The 26,912-nt window shown below is 41.1% G+C and overlaps 1 protein-coding gene across 2 annotated transcripts in view; it reads left to right on the plus strand.

Annotated features, from left to right (window-relative positions):
• The window catches only part of TBXAS1 (thromboxane A synthase 1), a 208,990-nt gene that overhangs the window by 126,944 nt on the left and 55,134 nt on the right, over positions 1-26,912 (plus strand). The window contains exon 9 of one of the 2 annotated variants that reach the window (XM_085049584.1): positions 18,136-18,417. The exons of the other annotated variant lie outside the window; for it this stretch is intronic. Coding sequence (XP_084905710.1) covers positions 18,136-18,417 — 282 coding nt within the window. The remainder of the gene's footprint in view (positions 1-18,135; positions 18,418-26,912) is intronic. 2 annotated transcript variants of the gene reach the window in all.

The raw sequence follows: 26,912 nt of genomic DNA on the forward strand, positions 1-26,912 counted from the left end.
TTGTAGTGACAAGATCAGGAGGCAGAAATCTCTGCATATGCAGCCTGTTTGCAGGTTTCAGTGAGTGATGGAGCAGAGGGTCAAGGTTATGTTGGAGGGGATGTTGAGAGGTGCTAGAAGGGATATTTGGGAGGTGCTATAAGGGATTTTGGGAGGTGCTGGAAGGGCTAACCCATGGTAGTAGCTGCCCAACACCAGGACAGTGTGGAGGGAAGCTCAAGGTCCATGTTTGCCTTCACAGTGTTTGCACAAGCCCAGGACTGCCTGCTCACCCGTCTGCTCCTGGCCTTCTGCCTAGTTTGCAAAACTGGCATATGGGAACTATTTCAAGTGCTAGGAGTTAGACTCTTAGGGCCAGATTTCAGGGGGCAAATTAGGTCCCCTTTGCAGCTCAGGATCATTATTGTGGCTTTCAAAAGTGACTGGAAAGTTTGGAGCTTTCTTTTTCCCCCTTATCACTGCCTGTCTTGTTACATGCTCTTGGAATTTTGGCTGTTTTAGGTTGGTGGCAAATGAGTCTTGTTACAAATATAGGCAACTAATATTTGCCAGAGACATAAAAAAATGGCATGTGAGACAGATCAAAATGCAGCTTTTTTTTAAATTTAATGCAGAAATTAAATCTGTAGAGATTAGGTGTCCCAGATAGCCCTGCGTGTGAAGGAGAATTCTGTCCTGTATCCTAGTCTCAAATGATGAAATGAACCCAAGTGAAACCAGTCGGAGTTTTGGCACTGAATTTTAATCAGGCCAAGATATAACTAGCAGCTTCTGGTTCTTTGTGCTAATAATGAGAGCTATAAGCAAAGTCTTATGGTCTCCCTGAGGTGCATTAGGCCAATGGGTATTCCTTAGTTTGCCACATTCCTAGATGTTACATTGTGTGCATCTTTTACTCCCCATTGGTTTTATCACCATTAAAAGTGCTTTTGGGTTCTTTTCTTGAGGATAGGGGGTGGGGAGGATTAAAAAAAAAAAAAAAGCCTTTGGAACAAACTGTAAAACAATGAAGAGCTCCACGACAGTGATTCAGCTGAAGCTTGTCTTCCTCTCATCTGCAGCTAATGTGAACAAAGAATAAAGAAAGGCCAAAAAACAATGTGACAAGCAAAGTCAGCCTGTTATCATCCCTGTTCTATCAGTAAATGAAACAATGCTTCTGAATGCCTAAAGATAATCCCATGGGTAGATAGTAATTTTACAGCCAGGTTTAGATCTAATAATACGCTTGCAGCTCACATGAGATCTGTGATGTCACTTTCTCTCATCTTGGTGGTTAGTGGTGCAGATGTCATTTTAATTATATATTATCTTTCTGTGGTCACTCGAATTTGAGTCCTGGATATTCCGCTCATTTGGCTGATGTACAAAAACATTTAACGGTTGTACTTTAGGAATTTTAATATATTGCATTTATTCATGGATTCAAATTATTGTAAAAGGCTTTTCCCCACTATTTACAGGAGAGCAAATTTGCCCTGCTCAGAAGAAACAGCACAAATTTAATGCACCACTTAACACTTACTTTAAAGACTCTAGCAAGATTTAAGTGTTCAAATACCTTATCCTGATTATCTGCCCAGGTTTAAATTTTTCCCTGAGGCAAAATGTTTCCAAAGACAGGGCAGATAGACTATTTGTTTACTTCAATAAGTGATACTTTGATAGATTTTCATTTACTAATTTGGTTTGCAAATCGTTTACATGTAAAAGTTTTTTTTTATATCATGTTATAGCTCAGTTCTTAACCTACTAGTTTATTTTAAATTATGATCTCTAGTTGAAGGGATCTTGCATAGTGCCCAAAACAGACTCCAGCACTGTGGGTTGACACTAAGCCCCCTGTCATCAGATGAAAGTCCAGAGTTTCATTTGTAATCCACAGTAATACCAACAATTGGAATATAACAATCTAAGGATATTGCAGAACATTATTTTTGGAAAAATCTTGACAGTTCTGTGGGAAAATCCACTATTGAAAATACACATCCTTTAATGAGAAGAATTGGAGAATTCATAGAGGTTTCAATGCATTCTTCTGACATTTCCTGATCTCTCCAGTCTGCTGGGAATGCATAATTCAAGGTCACAGATCCATGCCAGGCTAGTAGTGATGTGATGATGTTTCTGATGATCATCAGCTGCTTCTTGGGGGTCTCAATTTGGAATGAGAGGGTGAAAAAACCCATGGAAACACCCTCAGAATTACTCAGTGGGATCTCAGTTTGCAGTTCAGTCAATGTGGCTGGAGAACTGAATTTTGAGTCATTTATTAATTCATTGAATTCTGAAATGAATGTGTTTAAATACCTGCAAAAGGGGGTGGGCTGCTCTTTCTATGGACTAGCAACAGAAATGTGCTATAAGGAAGAGATATCTTTTAATATCTTTCTGGGAAATTATGGCCTGGTTGGAACTTTAATCTCTGCAACATTGATTCCCAGGGAAAAACATGCAATGATCTCCCCTAAGGGGAAGAGGGACATGTGTGTGTGTACCTGCATTCTGGAGGATAAGGGACAATCTGAAAACCTAATTAGTGTGACACTCTGTTCTTTTCCCATCCTTCCCCAGCAGTTCCCTGGAGTCTTTCCTTTTCATGAACTAATGAACTATTTTATTCAAGAGCTGCTTGAAATGAGTTGAGCAGAGGTAATCCTCCTGAAAAAGTCTGATCCTCTCCTTGTCAGGGGAAAACTATACAATTACAAAGAAAACTTAGTTAAAAATTTGCTAAATACTGTGTACATTCCAGGAGCTATGTGTGTGTTTGAACTGTGTAAATGCAGTACAGATGTTAAAAAGTAAATATTTTTCTACGGAAACAGCAGATGGGAGGATTAGACACTTTCTAATATTTGCAATATTCTTGCCTTTGTAGAAAACCAAGCAAAATTTGTTTCTTAGTTTGGACTAAGGTGGTGTCCATTTAAGGATACACACTATATGGCAATATTAAATAATCTATTTTTAGTGGTTAATAAAGTCAGTACAACAAAGGATCAGCCTGGTCCTTTTGTTTTTCTACCTGTGTTGGAAGGATGCTGTGATTCTGTTCTGCTGGGCTCTTCTCACAGTTTGGTCATCCCATTATCCACTGCCTTGGGCAGGTGGAAATGTGAAGTGGACTTTCCAGAAAGGTAAATGTATGTTTTAAAGATATAGAGGAAATCTGGGCTAAATGTGGAATTGAATACAATTCTCAAACCTCTATTTCTGGTGATTTTCACAGAAGGGTATAATTGCTCCAGATTATGTTAAAAACCTCTTGAAATTAAATCTGGTGTCTGTGCTTGGGCAGCATACAGTGATTTTGAGGGAAAATGAGTAGTATTATATTAAAAGGCATTTTAATTATTCACCTTCTTTTAAAAGTCAAGCAATTCGCTTGTGTTTTAAATTGTAGTTCTTCCTTCCCACATTGGCAGAAAAATGTAGGTTTTGGGTTTGGGTTTTTTGGGGATTTTTTTGTTTGTTTGTTTTGGGGTTTTTTTAGGTTTTTAGGGGTTTTGTGGGTTTTTTGGTTTTCTTTTTTTGTTTGTTTGTTTGGTTGGTTTTATAAAAATGTATTTATTTTATTTATTTTTCTTGAAGATGCAATCAGTATTAGAACTTTCTCAGGATTTCTGAAGTGGGCATTTCAACCTGACAAAGCCGCAAAACCTTGAATGGAAACGGACTTGAAATCCCTATTACTTTTGGCCACCAGCTGAAATTTCTTGACCACCCTGTTGCTATCTTTCCAAGCAGGAATTGCAGAATTGTGATTCTTTCTCTGATGCCTCCACCTCTCTCCACTCCCTTTTGGTCTTGCTGATTAGCCTGGTTAAGTCTTTTCATATCCACAGTTTCCAAGAATGATCTTGGAGATAATAGCAGGAAAATGTGAATATCTATGCAGGAAAAGCTAACTTCACTTTCTAAAAGATGAGTGGTGGAGCTCCTTCACATGCTTTCCAAAAACTGTGAGTTTGGCTCTTTCTGGGCAGAGCAGAGGAGGTTCAGATGCTCCCTGCAGCAGAATTAATCCACAGGAAATCACTAAGCCAACAGGATGCCTCCAGAGCTAAAAGGAGGAAGGATTTAAATGCTTCTGTCAATAAGTTTTGTGTGTATTTTCCTCCTATTTCCACCAGCCAGTGTGGGAAGTGAAGATGGACATTTGGCTTTGCCAATCCATACCACACGAGAAACATCATTTAATTGAGAAGGGTGGGATCTTTAGCACTGAAAAAAGGCTTTTTTTTATCTAGAGGGAAAATAAATAAACCCACAGGCTCAGTTGTTGGTAATGTCAAGGTTTTTAGTGACTTTTAAAAATTATGTTTGCATGGTAAAATCAATCTCTTAAAATACTGTTTATCAAAAAACCAGGTCAAAAGATAGCTTAAGGACTCTTCCAAATAATGTTTGCAGTAAAATTTCTCAGAAATACTGAAAGAGGAAAGAACTGAAAGGCAAACCTGCCTTTTTCAAAGAAGCCACCCCATCAGTGAAGAAGAGATGAAAAATCCTTTTATTTCCATTTTATTTCCTCCTTCTGGGTGTGCTGATTGTTGTGGCTACATCCTGTTTTTCCTCTTCTTGATACTGAAGGGGATGGAGTGCTCACAGCTCTGTGTTTTGTTCCATTAATATAAGGTGAGCAAGAGCTCATTGTGCTTTCAAGGTGGGATCCAGAGAACACTGCCCCTTGTCACTGAGTTTTGTGGTGGCTTGACCAGCACAGGGGAAAAAAAAAAAAAAAATATATATATATATATATATGGTTGTTCCTTATAAAGGCCTGGGTCTCTCACTTCTCCCTGCAATGCAGACCTGGCCCAGCTCATCACAAATTTTTTGCTTTACCCTCCTTCCTGCTGACAAAGGCACCCTGTGCTTGCTGTCCAGAGCGAGGCTGAAGCCCTGCAAATCCTGTTTATGCCTGTGGTAATTCCCTGGAGGCAATAACGTCAGTGCTGGCCACTTGGCCCAGCCTGATCCTGTGCTCGTAATGAGGATTCGCAGCATGCATTTCAGTGTCTGATTAAATCTTTCTGAAAGGCCATCTGTTTGAGGAGGATGTGGCATTGGCTTTAATACTTTTTATACCTGGTACTCAATGCTGCTCTTTCATGACCTTAGACGTAAAGTTTGTCCTCTTGGTTGGTTAGCAACTTTCCTGATGCTTTTGTCAGGGGAAATGATGGAGGCAGGGATGTTGCAGGCTGGTGGGGCACTGTGGGTATTTGGGGAAATGTTCCTGGGTGCTGAAACCACAGAAATTTCATATCCCAGTGAGATTTTGCTGTGTCCAGGGCTGAGAAAAAGGTCTCTATTTTCTGGAAAGGGCGTAAAGCACCTCTGTGGTGTTAAACACATGATCTCCACGAGGGTATGGCAATGACACTTTATTGTAAAAATCCAGGGTTGTTAAACAGTTAGTTTGTTATGAGTTTCCATCCTTGTGGGGCACAACAAATGTGTTTAACCAACACCACAGAGCAGATAGGAACATCAGGTGTGACCAACCACAGCCCCACTGTGAGCACTGATTGTTCTAATCATTGCTTTACAATTATGGAACTTGTTTGTCACCTCTAGTTCAGCTGAGTCATTCCCAGAATGCTTTTCTAGTTAGCCAAAGTGACAGAAGTGAGCAAGGATTTTACAAGGGCAGCAAGTCCCTCACTTTGCAAGCCTTTCTGCTCCACAACACACCTCCAGCTGCCTTTCTTTTCTTTTTCTTTCTACACTGAGTAGAATCTGATGTGGTCATGTATCTGTTGATACATCCAAATCAGTAAGTAATCTGACTTTCCTGCTGCACGTTTTGACCTGTGCAAAACAGCAGTGTCAAATCAGTCCTTCAGGGTCATCCGGTAAGCTGGGAAGCACAGTTTCCCTTTGTGACTCTGGTGGCATAAAGCAAATCTTGCCCAGCCTATCTTTTCCTGCTTCCTGGCATTTGTTTTCCTTCATAGTGTGGTCTCAGAATTCACCCCTGTAGCTGAGAAGAAAAGTTGTTACCCTGAGGTTGTGCACATCACCTTTCTGTTGCAACTTGTCTCTCTTACTGTTCTTCATCCCTTCTTTATGTTGCCCTTGCAGTGTGCTCCCCACAAGTTTCTCAGAAGGTTCTGCTTGAGGTCACTGAAAGCCCTTTTTTTCTTCCTTCATCTGGGATCTGGGCGTGTGGGGTTTACAAACCTGCAAGCAAAAGGAATCTTGCATGAAATTAAATAATCTAGAGATTAACTTTTGGCATAGCAGAGTGATGGTCTTTAATGCCAAGGTGGGATAGAAGATCTGATCTTTGCTTACATAGTCTTGTTGGTTTTTTGGTTTTGTTTTTACTCACTCTTCATCGAAATCTGCAAGGAGCCTATTACCTGGGACTGGGAATTTAATGTATTAATTTTGCAGTGCTGTTCAGAGCAATAGCATGTTTAGGTACTTTCCCACTACAAGCAGACTTCCTTCTGACATGTGTAACTAGAGCGTAGCATCTAAATTCTTGATTTAGAAAAAAATCACAGGTTTACTGACCTAATTGCAGTAACAGAGCTTTCCCTTTCTCTGTCAGTTTTAACATATTCAGTGTTGTCTTTCACATTTCATCCTTTTTTTTTCTTTTTCCCCCTTTTATCTGTTGTTGGTTCACCATTCTTCCTTCCTGAGTCACTTCCAGACCTGGAAGCTGCAGCACTTGTGGTATTAGTGGGTGATCTTTGAATTTGTCTCTGTTAGTCTCTCTGTGTCTCTGTTTACCTACAGTGACCTCTCTCAGCCCCACTCACTGCCTTCTTTCTGCAATACAGCATGACCTTTTCTGAGGCAATTAGGGAAAAGCTTTTCCACGATACTTCATTCTTGTTCAACCATCTTGTCCATCTTCTGGCATGTTTTGATCTCTGGAGCTTTTTCCCTTGATCTGTCTCAGCTGTTGCCATCTACTTTGCACTCCTTTGATATTTCTCCCTTTCCTCTTGTGTCTACTTACCTTAGCAGATCCATACTCCTACTTGTAAGAGGCACTGACATTCCCTCTTGCCAGCAGGAGAAACGTTTATGTGGCCATGGTCTGGATGCCAAGTGCACGAAGTTGCTTTTCTTTCCAATGTGGTGGTGAGTCAGCCTGACCATTTCTGTCCACAAAGGCAATCAGCTTTGTTTGGTGAGGCAATTCTCCTCTTGCCCCATGTCCAGGCTGCCCCAGGGCTGCGTCTCCTCCTCTGCCCACCTCTTTCCTGATGTCTTAAGGATTTTTAGCTTCTATTTTTCGTGTATCTGTAATTTTGGTGTGTAGCTCTGGGCTCCATAAGGAGTGCTAAAGGCCTCTGTTCCCAGCATTTTAGACAAAACAATTCCTCTCAGTTGGAAAATCCAAGGACGCTTTGCTCCTTCAGAGCCCCAAAATATGTAATCAACAGTGAATTGGGGGGAACAAACTTGGGGTGGTTGACATCATCACCTGAAGGTGTAATTGGAGAATTGAGGCTCATTATGTTAATAGACAGAATTTGTAAAATATGAAGAACTCGTGACTCGCTGTCCAGTTTGGGTGTAGCCTTTTGAGGAGGCTCTGTCTGCCCTAAATGTACCTAAAGGCCTTTAATAAATTAATCTGCTTTTTATTCTCCTAACTTTGTCTAGCCTTCTGATTTAGGAAGCTCTGTTTAAGGCATCAACCCCGCTTTCTGGAGCCAGCAGAGCTGGAGGCTTTGTCTAGACCCTATCTGCATCTGGATTTTGAGGAGAATTTAACATTAGAGTTACTTGTCATGGAAAACAACAGATTGTCTGTCACTGGTAACCTCGAGGAGAGGCTTTTCCAAACTGTGCCCTGGATGTCAGCTGGCTGAAGGCAGCAATCCCTGCGTAGGGTTTTCCTTCTGCCTTTTGTTCAGAGCAGCCTGGGCAATGGTGGTGATTCCTCTCCCTCCCGAAATCCACCTGGAAAATCCTGAATCCACCTACAAAATCCTGAATCCACCTAGAAAATCCTGAATCCATGGCAGCCCTGCCCTGCCTTCCCAGCCTGAGAGTGCTCAGGGCTTTCTCCACTTTCTTCACAGCATCTCTCCTTCCTTTTCCCCTCCTGCTGGGATAAGCAAAGCTATATCTGAGTGAGACAGAGACTAAAGGGGAGCTGAGCACCTCCTTTCTTCTCTTCAACAGAAATTTACACTTTTTAATAATGTAATCTCAATTAAAAACATACCAATTAAAACGGGCTTTTTAGTAGCTCTCTGGGGAGAGGGAGCTATAATTCACATTAAAATGTAAAGCTTCAGAAGCAGGGAGAGCTAGGTGCATTGCAAGTGCCCAAATATTCAGTGATTTTAATTACAGTGGAAACTTGATAAATTGCTTTGTGCCACAATCCATTATTAACAGCTTAATGAATATCACTGCTGCCTCTTTTAAACTGCTCCACGGTGAAAATGATTGTCAGTATTTCACTTGTGAACTCTGATTTTTTATTTTTTTTTTGCCTGTCTGTATATTCACCCCTTAAAAAGAGAAGGTGGGTGAAAGTCTGCAGGTTTGGCTTTGGCTGATTTGAGGTGTGGAATTAGGCAAGTCCTTTTGGGATGCTGAAATGTGACCAGTGATTGTGGTCAGCTTTAACAGGGACAAAATATTTATTTTTTTTCTTGAAAGTTATTATGGCTGTAATTGTGCAAATGTTACGATGCTACATATTTATATGTATATTTTAGTAAAATGGTACCTTTCTCCCACTTCTCAAAGCAGCTTCAAATTTCAAGGATAAAGGGTATTATTAGGAATTATATAATTTTAGATGCTAATAGCAGGCATAGTAGGCTTATATTTGTGCCCTATTTAAGTGTTCAGTCATAGGAATAAAAAACAACCACCCACACAAACACACCCAAAAACCCACACAACAAACACAACCAACAACAACAAACCCACAAAAACACAACCAAAAAACACAAAAAAACCAAACAAAACACAAAAACAACACCACCCCAAAACAACAACCACAAAACCACCCCCAAAACACAAACCCCAAACAAAACACACAACCCTGAAAAATCTTTTGTTGACAGAGTAGTAATGATGCCTGTAAGTTCCTTAAGTATTGCTCAGTCAGGGATATGTGACATGTGGGAGATGTCCTCAAATTTTGGGGACAAAGAGAGCACAGTATTTGGCATGCTGTTAATGCTCCTGTAGTTGTATTTTTTTTTATTTTTTATTTTGACTTTAGGAAGCATTCCAGGCTCTCATTTTTCATGCCTCCCTGTACTGGCAGAGGACAAAGTGGCACACAGTCTGTAAAATGCCATCTAATTTTTCTTTTGTTCTTTAATTCACGCACACGTGCTCCTTCTGTGTGTTTATCAGTGTGCACAAAATGCCTATATTTGCAAGATAATAGCTGTGTAAATATTAGAAAGTCATCTTGAAACTCTGGGAAGGGAAGGAGAGCAGGGGGAGAATCCTTCCTGCTACCAAGGAGCCATCTATTGGATAAAACCCATAACTGAACCATGAAACTGTGGAGGATAACACAGTTTGTTATTGGTCACTGGTTAGCTGAAAATAATCCTTTCCTTCCCAGTGCTTTCACCCCCTGTGTTAGAAACCTGTATCCCTTCATGCTCACGAGTCAGGAGAGTCAGATATAGATGTGATTTATGTACTTTAGGTAAAAGCCAGTTTAATATAGCTGAAAATCCAGGATAAATCCTAATGTAGGGTGCAGGTGTGATCATGAATGGATAAGCCAGCAGTAGGATTGCCTGCCAGCAGTGCAGAGCAGTTGCTTGAAGAAGTGATAAAGACAATTTTTTTTCCCCATATTGTTAATAGAGAATATAAATAACATTAAACGTACTTTTTTTTAACAGTGCATGCCATTTATGTCAGTCTCAAAACCATGATTAGTTTCATTAAAAGAGATTTTTTTAGTTTCCTGAAATTACTTAAGGGCATCACAAAACCAAGTAATGAGCTGTTCTTTCCCTCAAAACATATGCAATCTATATGTTGTGTGATGCAGAAAGAAAGGATCTTGAACAACCCCTGGGGAGAGATGAGGGGAGGGCAGGATGTGAGCAGTAAATTCCATGAATGGCCCCAAAATGTCCTGATGGCTCTTCAAAGTGAGTGGTGGGGCTTTGCAAGAATGTTGAAAGGAGCATGTGGGGCAGGAGGAATAAAAAGAAAGAAATTATAAGATATCTGTGCATTTTCTTGCTGCTGGTTTGGGGATGACTGCTAGTTCCACATGCTGCCATGCATGGCCTGAGCTGTTCTTTTCCCCATCACTCAGTTATTTCTTTATTCTTTATTCAGTTATTTCTTTCCTTGTATTTTCCCCTCTATTTATTCTGATAAAGCCACTCCTCCCCCTTCAGGCAGCAGAGCACGTGTGGGGCAGGAGGAGCTCAGCTCCCACAAACACACATCCAGTATTTATTGTTTGCACTGTGATAGTGCCAGGAGTCATCATCAGAGTGCTGCTATCCTCAGTGTTTTGCAAATACAGAGCGAGGAGGTTGCTGTCCACTGATATTTGCTGTCAATGTCTCTTGCTCACCACTGTGCAGAGACTGGGAAAGCTGTCTGGGCCTCTTTACACTGAATTTTGGGCTGATTTCTGAGCCTCCCCCATGGGTGCAGGTGATGGGGGGAGCTGGGCTGAGGCTGCCACAAACCATGGGACACTTGTTTGCCGTTAAACTGAATTTCCTGGTGAAAAACTGAGTGCTTCTCTTAGCTACCTGAGCCTGGTACTGCAGGGAACCTGCCCAGTCAGACACAATGGGCTGTTTGTTGGGGCTGTAAATGGACCTGGCTGCAGAAAATCCTTGATTTTACACAGAGGAGCTACTGGGAGGTTTCCAGCTCTCTGGGCAAGCTGTGGGTTTCCCTGTGGGCTCATATGGCTAATGAAACAACCAAATAGGAGTGTATCTTATTTTTTCTGATCCATAGCTGTAGTATCTCTTCATCCTACAAATCACTTCAGCCAAGTCAGAGCTCTGGCTAGGATCTTAAACCAGTCTCCTCCCAAGAGCTGCAAACACCTGCACTGAAGTTGTGTCAACTAGAAACAGTTCTTTGATTTCTCTTCATTCACAATCAGATCTGAAATCCAAATTAATTTCCATCCTGGTCCATGTGGGACCATCAGGAGAAGGAGGCTGCTGTCTCTCCAGACATGAGCCCTCTAGTGCCACTTGCAGCAGTGTAAACTGAGGGGAGATGGATCACTAAAAAAATGCTTTTTGGAGTTCCCTCCAGCTTTATTTTCAGACTGAATTAGGCTTACCCATCCCTCTGCAAGCTGCTAATGCTTTTAGTTTCACTTTGCATTTTGAAGGACAGAAAGATGCAACATTTTTGAGGAATAAACCATCAGTACCTGTGCACTCTTCTATCCCATTAATGGAGGCACTACTGTGTAAAAATAATTGTCTTTTTTAGCAGTTTGATTTTTATGTTATCGGCATGTTTTATTAAAGATACATTGAAATAGTATATATGTAATAAAATATATAGTATATTATATAAATTATAGTAAATTATATAAATATATAAATAATAATATTTAATAAAGTAAATTATATAAATCTATTATATAATATAAATAGATTATAGAAATAGAAATATTATATAAAATTATATTATATTATATATAACATAATATATAAAATATAGTAAATTATATAAATATATACATTATATAAATTATATATAAATATAATAAATATAAATATTTATATTCTATAAACATAATAGAAACAAATAAATAAAAATATAAATATAAAGAAATATAAAGAAATAATATCAATAAGTAACTACAGTAAATATAGAAAAATACAACAAATACAAATATATAAAATATAACATATATATATACATAGTAAATAGATATATTTATATATATATTATATATAGTCACAGCCATTACGGATGTAGCTATTGATTTCCAATTTCTGTGGTGACTCACTGGAGGATGGGAAACCTCAGCAGTGACGAAGAAGGTCCAGTGCTGGGGTGGAGTGCCTGGGGAGGCTGTGGGGAGCCAGGCTTTGCTGGGTTTTTAAGAACAGGTTAGACAAACAGCTGTCAGTGCTGGTTTGGCTGATGTTGCCTCCTGGCAAGGGGATGAAGCAGATAACTTGCTGAGTTCCTTCCAGGGCTCCTTCCCCTTTGTGATGATGCTTTTGCCTTAAACTCTTTGAGTCTGTGTAAATCTGTTTTCATCCTAGGTCTTAAAGGGTTTTCTGAGATCATCATTAGCTTCTCTTCACGGTGTTTGATGAGATTTGATGTCTGTGGTGCTGATTTTACAGATGGAGGAGCTGCACCCGTTCTGATTGTGCTTTACAGGCAGAAAGGGAGTGCAGCTGAAAGCATCTCAGCCTCTGTGCAGGGGCAGTGCTTTCACCAGGAAATCACTTCAGCCACTTGGCTGGTTTAGTGGCAAAGCCAGCCAATAAAATCCATATCATATTCTAATTCAGGCTTTATTTTTATATTTTTAGTTGTTAAAAGAACATTGATCACAGAGAGAAGATGTGTTTCATTACCATGTTTAACATTTTCTGTCTTCATCTATTTGCTGACCTACCTGCCCCTCCTGGGTGCAGCTTTCATGTTGCCTTTTTGCAACATTATTTTAGGGACACTTTTCTTTCAGGTAGGAAGCAAAGGCGTCAGTGTGGCTTCTGACAGCAAATGCAGTGTCATTGAGTGCTCACAGTGCTCTCTTAGAGAAATGAACTACTGTCAAAAACTTGCATACAAGAGTAGTAATGATGATAATATAGAAAAATATCAAGTCCAAAGTTACACAAAACCTTCTTTTTATTATAAATATTTACTATAAATATACTTTATAATAATATAATTTATGATAATATATATAATTTAATGTAATGTTAGCTTTTTATTTATAATAATATAATTTTCACTGTAAATATTAAGATCAGATCAGGCTGGCAAGAAACTACTCTGCCTTCCAAGTCAGCACTCAGTGCATTTTTCCTTTTTGCTTTAAATTTAGTCAGTTTTTTATGCAAGTTGTATTGCTTTGTAAGACCTGCCTGCCCTCAGACACTCAGCCCATTCACAAGAAAAACATTGCAGTGTTTTCTTCTGCTGATATTACCAAATGCAAACAAAAGAGTTTTATCTGCCAGGCTGAAAAGTCTCCCAGCCACCCTTGAGCAATGTCCTCTCAGTTGATTTCAGCTTCTGTGTCCAAGCACAAGGCAAAAGGACTTTTTCTCTGAAATGGTTTGTAATCAGGTGTATTGGCAGAGAAATTGGCTTTTTGTGTGATTTCACAGAGAAACCAAATGAAACCTGCAAGTGTTAGAGGTTGAATTTGATCCTTTCAAAGACGTTTGGCAAAATGATGGTTTTGGTGGGACTGCATTTGTGGTTCTTTCTCAAAAGGATCTGGGTAGCTACTGCAGAGTTTTACTGATAATTCATGGTGGCTCAGGTTTGTCTCCTCTAAAAAGGTGATTGCCAAAACAAGCTCAGAAAAAGTGCCCTGGACATGCATTGATACATCTGTGTTTGTACAAGTTTGCTGAAATAATATCAGATGTGAGCTTTCTACCTGTTTGATAAGAGTTCTGAAGTCTGTCTTTTCTGAGCTCCCACCAGAGCATTTGAGAAAGACCAGGAGGGTTTGTACAGTTTGTTGTGAATGGTTTGATGTTAGCAGCATCACATTAGCGTGACTTTCACACCACAGCTAGTACTTTATGGACTGCTGACCACTTATGTGATTTATTTTGATTCCTTGATTCATCATAGAGTAGATTTTTGTGTTTCTGGGCTCTTTTGTACTCAAAGCAGACAGGTGAACTATCAGAGTGGTGCAAAATTTGAGCATAATTTGCAGAAAACATGATCGAAATCAAAGCATTAAGAACTGAAATTCAAACTGATATAAAATTCAAACATGATTGAAATCAAAGCATTAAGAACTAAAACTCAAACAGATAGATAGATAGATAGATAGATACATACATACATATATGGTGGTTTTCCTTAAGCAATTTTTTCCTTCAGCTTGCAGAGAAGTTGAACAGAAGTTAAGAAGAGCCTAATCTCTCTCCCAAAGCATGACCCAAGGGTTCCCTGGCTGCCCAAAGCATGGTGAATTTGCCAGAAGGTCAATTCTAGATAAGAAAACACAACTCCCTGTTCAGTTTGGAGAGAGCTGTAGACATCCCCACCCCCAGGACCATCTCCTGTGAGAAAAGTCACACTGCATCTCCCATGTGAGCAGAACATCTCCCTCCTTCTGACAGCTGCAGAGCTCAGAGCAGGGATGTGAGGAGGGGAGGTGGATGCTGGCTTTCCCCAGCACTGCACACATCCATCCTTGCAGCACGGGAGAATTTCTCTCGTTCTGCTGTGTGCAGAGAGATTTCTCTGCATGGCCAGGTGATGTTTAAGGAGACTAATGAGAGGAATGATCCAGCCCAGAACAGTGGTGTCAGGAAATATACTGCAAGGTGTCTATCTTGGGCGAGCTGCAAGCAGGGCTTGTCTTATTATATATTTCAAAGGGGATGTCTGTGTCACCACCAAGTTAGACATGCACCTTGTCCCACGCTGCATTCAAATTATATATATATATATATTTTTTTTTTTTTTTCAAATCCATCTGAAAAATGCTTTCCATTCAATTATCATTGGTTTAATGACAGGCTCTGTGTTGAATGGGGTGAATCAAGAGTCCCTGGCATTAGCACACCATTCTTTTGTGGCAGGAGTTTGTTTCTGAGGCCATTGTAGCATCACTGTGCAAGTGTCAGAGGACAGGATGGAGGCTATTATGGGCTTCTGCTTTTTGTGAGGAAAATCAAACAAATGTCCCTGATGGAAAGAGGAAGGCAGCAGCTGGATGTGATGACTAAAGAATGTTTTTGTGCAGTGGCTCTCTAAGTACCTGCTCTGTTGTCAAACTGAAAAAACCGCCTTTTTTAATATTTTTTTCTTTTCCTTTCTGCTGTCAGCTGAAGTGGAGAAACCACCCCTGTGAATTTTCATGAGATGCTTTTTCCTTATTTCTAGCACTTAACAATTCAATTATATTTGGGTTTATGCTAGTATTTGCCTCTATTACCATTGTTAGGTTTTGGAAATCAGAGCAATTTTTCCATCCTGATGGTGCGGAAAAAAATATGTTTCATTATGACTTGTTATAACCCTGGAAATCTCTCCTCTCGCTTGGGTTGATGACGATTTTTTATGAGGCACTCTATACTGATGCCTAAAGTGAAGCAGAATGAAGCATAAGGAAGAAAAGCTTTGCTGAAATATCGCTCCTTCCACCGTGTAGAATTATCTCGGAAAAAAAGCTTGCTTCTCTCTAATGTTATGCTTTTTTTCCTCCCTACTATTATTCAAGGAGTTTTTACAAATGAATGTTGTTTTTGCAAGGTTTGTTGATGAGGCCATTGCTCTTAGCAGCCCCTGCTCACCTGTGAGCACATTTGTGAGCAAATTCCACGGCACAGATCAGGTATCCAGTTTGTTTCTTGACAGGATGACCTTAAAAAACAGATTCTGCAGCAAGGCAAGCTTTTAAATTCCTAACCAAATACATTACGTGAGTAATAAAAAGAGCTCCTCAAAATGGCCACAGAGGCATTTCAGAGCACATTCCTGGGAATATTCACTTGTGCTAGTATTCATTAAGTTTGCTTTCAGCAAGAATTCTCATGAATGAAATTTTATTCACTAGTCATTATGATTATTACTTTGCTATCACAGCAATAACCCAGTGCTTTGTAAAAGGCCAGGACCTGATTTTGTTTAAGGCTGGAGAAACATCTTCCAAGGTCTCCAGAGAGTGTATTGTCTAAATATAAGACCAGGCTTGTCTAACAGCTCATGGCTGGGAACAGCAAACCCTCAGAGGGCAATGGGTTTGTTTACAAGAAAATTCACAGCTCGAGAAGGATGGATGCAGAGCCACAGCAAATGTTACACCTTCTGAGCCACAGTGCTACAATTCCACAGAATATGAATGTGATAATGCATTTTTATGTTATAAAGGTAGTTTAGGTGATGCTGACTAGTCTTGCAGATAAATAGACGCTAAATATCTTTACAGATGCAGTTCATTACTACACTGAAATAGTTTATCTACACACTGGAACTAGGCTCTCTTGGTTGTTGTTTTATTTTGGTTGGTTGGTTTGGTGTTTTGGGTTTTGTTGTTGTTGGGTTTGGGTTGTTTTTTGTTTTGTTTTTTTTTAATACAAATTCATGTACCAGGGAAATCCCTGAAGCACAGGCTATGCCAAAGAGCTGGGCTCTGACTTGTGCAATACATGAACTCCCAGTGTGTGAATAAAGCCCTTCCTGGAAAAGTTAAATGAGATTCTGAGCTATTCACAGCAGAAGTCTGCATGAAGCTTTGCTTCCTCCACTCTCCAGAAGCATAATGGAGCAGAGGTATCCTATCATGCTGGTGGGAATTGAGCTGAAATCTAGGCACAAGGAAGTGTTTTCAGAGCTGCAGCTCATCTGCAGAGCACAATGTCTATAACACTGCTCTGTGCACCTTCTCCTGCTGGCAGAAAAGCACATCTGCCATGCCTTGGAGGTGATTCAGCCTGACTGGGGAACGTGTAGAGTCCTTCAGCATGCAGGGACTGGCAGTGGCTGCTCTCTGGAGCATCGATTTTTGGCTGTGTCAGGGTGCAAGATGCTCTGGGTACCAAAGTACATAGTGGAGAGGTTCTGTGGGGTGGAGGGAAGGAGCTGTTCAGGAGGCACTGTGCCAATCCCTTGTGTTACTCAAACCCCAAAATAACCGTTCCTCTCTGCCTGTGGATCGATCAGAGCAGTTTGTTGGCAGCAGAGCTAAGCACAGGACATTGAGTATTTCTCCTGTTTTGTTGTCTCACTGCTCTCTTTTCCCATGTCGCGTGAAAAATAAATAATCTGATTAAGTCATTTGACATTTATAATTAATTAGTTCTTCCTTACTCTTACTTGTTTGCCTGTCCTTTTTTCTGGCCCTTCTTTTTTCTACTTTATCTCTCAATCATCAGATCCAAGAAATCATTCAAATGATTCATTTTCAACAGATAAATGCAGCTTTACAGCATATTCTTTTCTTTTGAAGGAAAGCTTGGTCCCTTCTTTTGTCCATCCCACTGCACAAGTTGTCATGTTCTGGCACTGCAGTCACTTCTAAGTCCTTGAGCTATCATGTATTCTGTTGGTATTTGAGGAATTGAAAATCAATCACACAGCCTTATGGCTTAGGTTCAGCACAATTCTATTATGCCCACTCACAAAAGTCAATTCAAACCTTTTGGGTTATATTTCAAAGCCTAATCAAGCTTGCTGTCCACACTGGTTTGGAGTCAGCTCACTCTTGGCCACAGGTCTGTTTATTAGAGCTTTTGTGTCAGAAACTGGTGTGAAAGAAAGCAGTTCTCATAATAATGGAATAATTCAGTTGGCATTTTGCAAAGACAAACCACCTCAACAGGTTTTGTGGTAGGGGAATGCTTACTGTTGTAATACAGTTCTGCAAATACATTTTTAAAAGATTTTTAAAAGAAAGCTATGTTGATAGAAGTGCTCATAACTGTAGTTTCTCATAAAAAGATGTCCCAATTTACTGAGATTAGATTTCAGTCCTGCCACGCTAAGCTGGTAAAGTAGAAAGAGAAAGAAAGAAAAGAAAATATTGTAGATGCAACCCTGAACTTAGGTGGTGACTGTGATGCTTTGGACCACATGAACAAATGAGGATGGTGCATCCAAGGAGATGTACCTGCATCTGGCAGGTGAACATGTACAGAGCCTTGGTGAATCCCCTGATCCCCAGCAAGTGCCAAGAACTCCCCCTGAGGATGAGAGAAGCTCTGTATGGAGCTGGCCACCAGCAATCCTCTGTGGAGATATCTGCCTTTTATCAACTGGGGCAGATCAGTCTCACCTCTCTGCAAAGAAAGCATGGCAGGCTCTCAGTTACACCATTTCCAGCTGATTTATGGAAATCTCACTTGGTGAAAGGCTGGTGGCCATTCTGTGGGATCCAGGGGTGCACTATGAACAGGAAGCAGCTCTCTCCTTCCATCCCCTGTTGCTCACCTTCCTTCTCCCCTTGCTCTGCAGAGGCGCAGGGATTTCCTGCAGTGGATGCTCGACTCCCGGGATGCAGCCAGGGGCTGGGAGGTGCTCAGCCCTCCTGCCAGGCACAGCCAGCAGCCTCTCCCATCTCAGAAGGCTCAGGAGATGCTGACAGAGGATGAGATTGCAGGCCAGGCTTTCCTGTTCCTGATCGCTGGCTATGAGACCACCACGAGCACGCTGGCCTTTGCCACCTACCTGCTGGCCACCAACCCCCAGTGCCAGGAGAAGGTGCTGCGGGAGGTCGATGAGTTCTCTGCAAAACACGTGAGTGGGATGGGCTGCTGTGGGGCTTCCTGCCTCTGTGGCAACTCCATGAGCTCTGTTTGTCTCGGCTGTGTGTGCAAATATTAGCATTTAATTAATAGTTTCAGTCAAAAATTTAGTATTTGTCTATATTGTTTAGGGTTTTTTGGAAGCTGTTTAATAATGTCACTTTAGAGCGACACAAGAGATGGCCTAGGAAGTTTGTGTCATAGTGAATGTCTAACCTTTAAAAAACATTTTACATTATTGCAACCAAACAGCTGCTCTCAGGCTCTAAAACGACACATTTCTATTTTTTCCTCTTGTACAAAGGCTTCTATTGTTTTTGTGGTCAATTTTATTTACTGATCTTTGTAGGAGCATAGATGGTGTTCTTACAAATCATAAACTTCAAAGTTTTGCTCTGAATGTTCATTTTTTTGCCTTTAGTGCAGGAGGTTCACAAGTGGGTGTGCTTCTGATCCAATGTTTCAATAATAATCAAATTCAAATGCTTCATTCTTGACTCTCATGGTTCTCTACGAATATTTTGCTGATAATTTCAGCTTTTGCACTGTCTAGGAGAGGTTATGAAACTAAGGACACTTGTGCCAGAGATGCCAATGTGGAGAGATGGCACAAAAATTAATTTCTGCAGGGCAGCTCTGCACACAGTCTGTGTGGTGCTCCAAGTGAAACTTGTGTTTTCACAGCAAACTGTGCCATCTCGTGTCATGTATTGACTGGAATTACCTTTCAAATAACTTCTGCACTTCATGAGTTGTCAGGTTTAGCTTTATGTGATGCACCTGTGGCTGGATGGCCAAGGAGAAGAGAGGGAGAGAAGGATAACAATTCACCTGCAGCCCCTGATAACAGCAAACTCACAGATCTGATCTGTGCAGAGCCCCATCCTTCAAAAGATTTCCTTTTATAACCAGTTGATGGTTTGGCAGAGAGGTGGGAGGGGGCAGCACACTGCTCCAGGAGCCCATCCCACAATTAGGAAAAGGGTGCAGCAGTTCATCCCCTCAGTGACTGCAATTAACTACTTTTAGCCCAGAAAATGAGATCTATCCAAACGGTTTGCAAGTTACAGAAGCTATTTTGGAGCTGGGTATATATAGCTGCTGTGTTCAGTTGTCATGCAGGAGAGGGGAAGGGAGGGGACAGCAAGCTACAGACTCCCAGCTCGTTAGCAAGTCAGTTGCTAAGAAATTTGATTAGGTTGTTGCTTGTACTCTGCACGCTGGGTTTGCTCTCATCGAGGTGCTCTGCAGTTTTTGGGAAGGAAGGGCTTTAGAAAGCCAAAACAGGGCGAATGGCACAGTCAGATTGTTTTGCCATGTGCTGGAAGACTGCTTGGATTTGCAGATATTCAAGTATTAAACACAGTGCCCTCTTCAGCCAAATTTATACTCAGGTAATTAGAACTACAAAATGCCCTCCACCAGGTCCCTCTTCTGTCCTCCAACCATTTCAGCATGTTTTATTGCCCTAATCTGTGGTGTGGAGCTGCAGTCTGATTTTTACAGCAGCTGCTGTGTATCATCCCAGAGATGATTGTACTTTGGTGCTGGACAGAGTGATTTATATACTCATTTACCAAAGTTTATAAAGACATGTGAGAGCCAGCTGAGAAAAGGTGCTATAAATGACAGGCACAGCTCCAGCTTTTTGGCACACCAGTCAAAAACACAGAGCATGGTGACCTTGTGATGGCCAGGAATGGGGCAAGGTGGCCAGGAATGGAGCAAAGTGGCCAGGAATGGGGCAAGGTGGCCAGGAAGGGAGCAAAGTAGCTAGGAATGGAGCAAGGTGGCCAGGAATGGGGCAAGGTGGTCAGGAATGGGGCAAAGTGGCTAGGAATGGGGCAAGGTGGCCAGGAACAGAGCAAGGTTGGTCCATCTGAGCACACAGCAGATGGGAGATCTCACTGCCTCTCACACGACCTGAATACACTGAAGATGGCACTGCCAGGCAGGTGTCCTCAGAAAACAGTGCCTGAGGAAGTCATGGGTTGGCACCTTTTTTTGTTACCTCCAGGACCATATTTATCTGCTTGCTAAAGGAGTTTTTAGGTCTTTTCTTGACTGACAGCTCAGTGTTGAGGCTTCGTGGTGTCTCTTTCTGTCAAAGTGAGAAGAACCACCATTTCAGAGTCTGGCAAGCAGGAGAAACCTCCAGCCCCAGTTATTGTAGAGGGCAGGACACACAGGTTATTGCCCCCTCACCTCTGTGTGGCTCTTTTGGAGTGTAGGAAAAGGCATGCAGAGCTTTTTGTCTCTGGGGAAGCAGAGTGACAAAATACTGAGTGGTGACTGCTTGTCACCACACACTGCATCTCCCTGTTCTACCTTTGAATCCCTGTATCTGCTCAAGCTGCGCTGGAAAAGACCAGCTCAAGCATAATTCTTCTAACACGCAAATAAAAATTCAAATTATCGAGATTTTGACCTGACCCTCTTCATGAATCCCTTGGGAGTGCAGTGTGTGCCCTGAGAAGGGCAATCCACTAAAAATAAGATGCACTTATTTGCTGCAAGCTTGTTGCTGGGTGTGCAGCTTGCTTTGATACCAGGAAGACAAAATAAACAAGATGAAAAGAGAGTTAAATATGAACTAGTGGGGGCAGGACGCCTACCTCTGTGTCTGTATAAAATAATATTACTTTCTGCAGAGAGCACAGATTGTTTTTGGGACAGCAGAGAGGGATTGGATATTCAGATGAGGTAAAATGGTTCATGTTTGATATTAATACAGGTATGGTGATATGCACCAGTTGAGAAGCTTTCCTGGTGTTCACCAGGAAAGGAGGATATGGAGAAAAAAAAGAAAGGTTGCTATTTCTAAGACCAGATTATTTTTACAGCATTTGTGGCTAACCATCCTTGAACTGTTAGAGGCTAAACAGTTGTGAAAGAGATGTTTTTATCCACATTCACCAAGTGAGAAAGAATGCACCCATGGTCTTCACCCTCTCCATTCCTGTCAAAAGTGATCCTTGTGCAGAGTGTTTTAAACAGCCCTTCACAAGACATTTAGGTACAGTTTTTGCACTTGTGATTGATTATTTTATTGCAAGAGCAAGTTGATTTTTGTTTATTTGTGTGTGTGTGCTTAGCAAAATCATAGCAAGCCTGGAGCACACATTCATCCTGAGCAGATGGACACTTGGTACTGTGTGCTCTGAGCTGCTCTGTGTGTTCTGTGCTAAGCCACAGGGCTTAGGGCATGAAAAATTCCATCTTCCATGCTGGGGATTCCCTTAGTCTCTTTCTTACCCCATTCCCATTTTAGCTTTTAAATATCTCTCTTGCTTCCTTCTCCTTGTTCTCATCCCTGAATCATTCACAATTTTAAATTATTTTTTTGTTGTTGTTTTACTGGACTGCATAATTTTAGACAGGAAGAGTAGAGGCACAAAACAGAGTGCAGAAACATAGGTGATGAAGCTAAATTCTCCTGAGAAGTTGTTACCCTGAGGTGGAATGTGGTGAGTGGCTGTATGGAAAGTAAACACATCAGGTTAAACCAGTGAAATAAGGTCATTTTCTTGAGGGGGAAAGCAAGCATGCTTGGGGCAGCTGAGGAGGGCAGAAGAGGTATGAGAATGAACTGCTCTGTCTCCATGTAATAAAGAAATCCATCCTTGAAGGTGCAGAGCATGGAAAAGCCTGGAGCAAGAGCTGAATTCTAATCTCAGTTTCAGGAATAATTTACTGCATATTCTCGGTAATAGACAACCGAGCCTTGCATTAACAAATGGGTAGATTTGGTGCTACAAGTTTTGGGGTTTTTAGCTCGTATCTGTACAAACCTTTTACTACTTGGAGCACCACAGGAGGAAGTTGTATTGAGGGGTTGGTGAACACAGCACTGAGATGTGCTGCTGCACTGATGTGTGAGGCTGCAGGTCTGGTGAAGGACAGAGGATCTCTGCTGATGCCTAGCAATACTTTCAGGAGCCCAAAGGTGAAGGAGAGCACAGGAGCCAGGAGAATTAAATAAAGGGGAATACGTGAAAGAACAGCTATTACCATAAATCATGCATTGCAGACTGCAAGACTAACTGTGTTTTCCATTCTGTTTTAAAAATAAGCTTTGTGCAACTCGTATTTATCACAGCTTGATGTGACATTTAGGAACAGCAGTGTGAGAGGAATGAAGAGCAGGATAAGGCCCAGCATGGCTCTACTCCATCCAGTTTCCTATCCACACTAAGTACTGGTGTAACAATTCAGTGCTGGTGTGACTTTCCACCATTTCTACCTCTGTCTAGAGACCCTAAAGTTTAAAGAAACTTCAAAGTCCTGCCATACACTATTTAAATGGAGACTTGGAGATTTTTCTTTAATATAAAGAAATCTTCCTGTTCCTATAAATTCTTCCCTTTGTATATCTTTAGGGCCCAGGAATATTTTCAATATGTTTAATTGAAACTGTTGACCAGACTGTTTAATCTGTATTTTTCCCTATCAATAATATTGAATGGTGCTACTCCAAAGTCATTGCAATCCATAGTTTCATTTATGAAAAGATACTGTGAATTCCCATTTCACTGCTGTGTGTTGTCAGTTGTGAACAGCCCAGGCTGAACTGGACTGATCATAAACTCCTCGTTTATGATTGATGATTTTGGTGCTGTAATTTGTCAAACATCCCGGGAGTGGCTGTTGCTCCTTTGGAGTAATTGTCATCATTGACTTGAGAGGAATCATAGCTAAACTTTCACTGGCTTGTGATTCTGTTCTTCACACTGAAAAGCTCCTTCTCTAACACCCCTGCAGCCAAATAGAGATGTCCTACTGCAAAGAGATTTTCCCATTTCAAAATTTCCCCTTCCCATAACATTTCTGGAGAGCAGAGAGAGGTGGGATCATTTTTATGGTGTCTCAGTGCCTGATTGAGTACTTTAGATTTTTCAGCTGTCTGTGCAGAGTCTCCTTGGTAGCACAGACGGTTTTCTGTGAGCATTAGTGGAAATGAGCTGTGAGAGTCAGAGAGATGTCACTGCCAGGGAATTACTACAACAATTTGCATGAGTTTGGTGCCTTTCATGCAGTATCTCAAGGCAGTGTGCTCTCAGAAGCTTGCAACTACAGAGACTGAGCTTCACTGAGGAAATACTGCTGACGGTGAAGGCTTGCATTTATCAAGGGAGACTGAATTGTAAATAGTGTGCAGAAAAACCTACAGAAGAGAGTGGCTTTTACACACACACACAAAATATATACAGAACCAGCAAGCACAAACAATATTGTGGATTGGTTCTGTTTATTCTCTTGAAGGAAACGGCACTTTGATTTCTCTATTTGTTTAGGAAGGTGTTGCAGAGCCTCACATCATTCATGAATGTCAGCTGTCAGCAATCAGTTTTGTTTTAAACAAATAGAGAGATGCCTTTAAACACATAGAGACTGAGCACTGTGAGTTATATTTCTGCAGTTCTTCATGCAGTGTCTGAAATCAGTTAATTTTTTTTAGTCTCATGGTGCTCTGGACATACTGGTCAAAGGTTGCTAAGTTAGGAGAAGACAATAAACCTTTCCCTGAATTTCTCCTCTGCTGTAAGTATCTAGAATACACTGGTTTGAAATGCAGGCTTTGAACTCGAGACCCAAAGTCACCTCTCCTGGGCAGAGGTTATTCTGACTTCTAACAGCCACCGTTTGGCTGAAGCATGAGCAGGCAGGGAGTGTGAGCAGCCAGGAGCCACAGCAGGGCAATTCTTGCTTGCCATGGATTTGTAGTTCTTTGTATCTACACAGGTAGCTCTTAAAAACAATACAGGCTTTCTGGAGAGTCAGCACAGTTATGATGTGCAAAGAGTTGGGTCAATCAGCTGGTAAGTCATGATGTCTTTTAGGAATGGTTTGGCTTTGCTATTTTGAAAAGTCTACTGTTAGCTTATAGGAATAAATCCCATGGTTTAAACCCCAGTTGGATCTTGACACTGTCCTTCTTCCTTGACTTTTCCAAGAACCCTATCAAAACCACAGCCCCTGAGTATGAAAAAAACCTTACTTCTCTCCTAGAAGAATCCTTTTCACAGCTGAGAACTGGCAGTTCTCTGTGGCCTGGAACGAGGTGTTGTTGAGATGATTGATGCACATTTATTTCAAAGAACTTCTTGTTGTTGTTGACACTGCAGAGTTTATTTACCCCCTTTCACCCAAGAAAAAGAAAAAAGGGGGAAAAAACCCTTTTATTTTTCCATTTGTTCAGGCCTATCAGTCTCTTGCCCATGAAGACTAATTTATCTTTTGCTTGCAATGTCACATGTTGCTCACTGACTCTGCCTTATTGCTATTCTTGAGCAAAACTGAGTCTCAGGTAATGTATGCTAGACAGATACTCATTTTCACCCCTGAATTTTCCTGGTATTTTGCCATCCTCATAATAATTGACCCAGTATTCACTGCTGCAGGGTTCATGTTAAAGAATAAATTTTTCTAGTGACATGGAACATTTAATGGCGAAGATGTTAATAATGCAGCACTTTAAATGTGATTAGACAGATTTGTTTAAAGAGGAAGTAAAGGGAAAGATGCATCTTCCATGTCTTTCTATTCCTTGTCCCACTCCTTTCCTCCTTTTCATCTCATGCTTTTATGGAGAAAAGAGCATATTTGCTTTTAATTTAAGGAAAAATACCAGTGCTGAGCAAGAAACCTATTACAGTTTTCTTCAGGATTCATACCCAACTCCTCCTGTGTATGGCAATTAACATGCTTCCTCCAGGGCCAAACTAAGCCAAATTAATACCAATATCAATGTCCAATCAATATTTATATTTACATCAGCATTACGTTTTTAACTGCAGACAGGTAGCATCATTTGCAGGGTGGGACATAGTTCCAGGTAGAATTGGTAAATCCAATTTTTGCCCTGGGCTTTGCAGAAGGGAGCAAGGAGATCAGCTCAAAGCACAGTAAATATATCAGCACTGCTGCTCTCCATCACACTGGGAGGGACATATTCTCACCAATGTAGCCAAAGGAGTTACAGATGGCAGAAAAAGAGGTGACCATGCCATGAATTCTCAGGACTGGGGATACCTTCATAGCTGCAAGTGCCTGTTCTTTGCCTATCTAGCCCTCAGGAGCTTTCAATGTGAAATAGGAGTCAAGCCCAGAAAGGTATTATACTAATTTATTTTTTTTTTATTCCTCATGGGAGTTAGCAACTAAAAGTCTCCATAAGGTGTTTGCTGCTGTATCATAAATACTTAGCAAAGAAAGAGAGAAAAACTAGCAATAGGCACAACCTCAGATGCAAAAAATCAGAGAAACCAAACCATCTGGCTCTTGAAAGAACTTACAAATGAGAGAGGGTGGCCTTGGACATCTGTGTCAGGACCCCACACTGTGTCTCAGCATTAGCAGCCAGTTGCATTCAGCAGGCAGGAACTCATCTCCTGGGAAATACTAAGTACTAAGCTAAACAAAGGAGCATTTTCAAGCTTTCTGTTAGTTAGCATTCATTTGGAATGAGATCCCTGAGACTGACAGGCAGATTCTCCAGAGCATCATGGTGTTGGTCCAGCCCTGGCATCTCATCTGCTGCAGGAATCTCCTCTGAACTGTCTGCTGCTGAGAGCCTGTCAAGACCAAGGGATAAAATCTTTATTTAATAGCATTTTTCCTCATCAGGACAATAGTGACTCTTGAGATTTGTGAAAAGAAATGATGAGAAAATGATGATGACATCACTTTCATGATGAGGACTTTCTGTAGGACCTTCTCCAGGACAAGGGGGAATGGCTTTAAACTGAAAGAGGGTTGGTTTAAATTAGATTATTTACTGTGAGCGTGGTGAGGCACTGCAATAAAAGTTGCCCAGAGGAGCTGTGGATGTCCCATCCCTGACAGTGCTCAGGCTGGATGGAGTTCTGAGCAGCCTGGTCTGGTGGAAAGTGTCCCTGCTGATGGCACAGGGGTTGGAATGAGATCAGCTTTAAGATCCTTTCCAAGCCAAACCATTGTGTGATTCTGTGGGCAGAGGAAGAGAAGTATTGGGGAAGAGTTGCTAAAACAAGTCCTGTTTGTGCACCTGTGCCTGCAAGAGAGAGAGAAAGAATGATGACTGAAGCAGAGAAGGTCTTTCATGTGAAAGTTTCACACAGACTCCTGAATTGCACTTATTATATGCAGAAGGTGCCAAAGTTGAGCTGAGGAGAACACATGCCTAATTGATTAAGAAACAACAAATCCCCAGCAGCAACCAAGAAGAAATTAAAATTGTATTCATTACATTCATAGCTTAAAAACGATCTTAGCTTATATGAATGTGAGGTCAAAATGGAATTTTTCCTCCAGGTATGTACATAAATTAGGAAGCATTGATAGGAAGTAACCAGTCCATTTATTTGTCAATAAGCATTCAAAGTGAAGGCTGAATGAGCTGGTGCCAGGAGGAATAGAAACTAGTTTGCATTTCATGATTATGTAAAGCAGTTTTTTGGTAGAATGAACTTGTGACCTCCCCTCCCTTTTTTTTTTTTTTTCCCTTCT

The sequence above is a fragment of the Lichenostomus cassidix genome, chromosome 1Ab (assembly GCF_008360975.1).
Source record: "Lichenostomus cassidix isolate B80296 chromosome 1Ab, HeHo_3.0, whole genome shotgun sequence".
NCBI lineage: Eukaryota > Metazoa > Chordata > Aves > Passeriformes > Meliphagidae > Lichenostomus > Lichenostomus cassidix.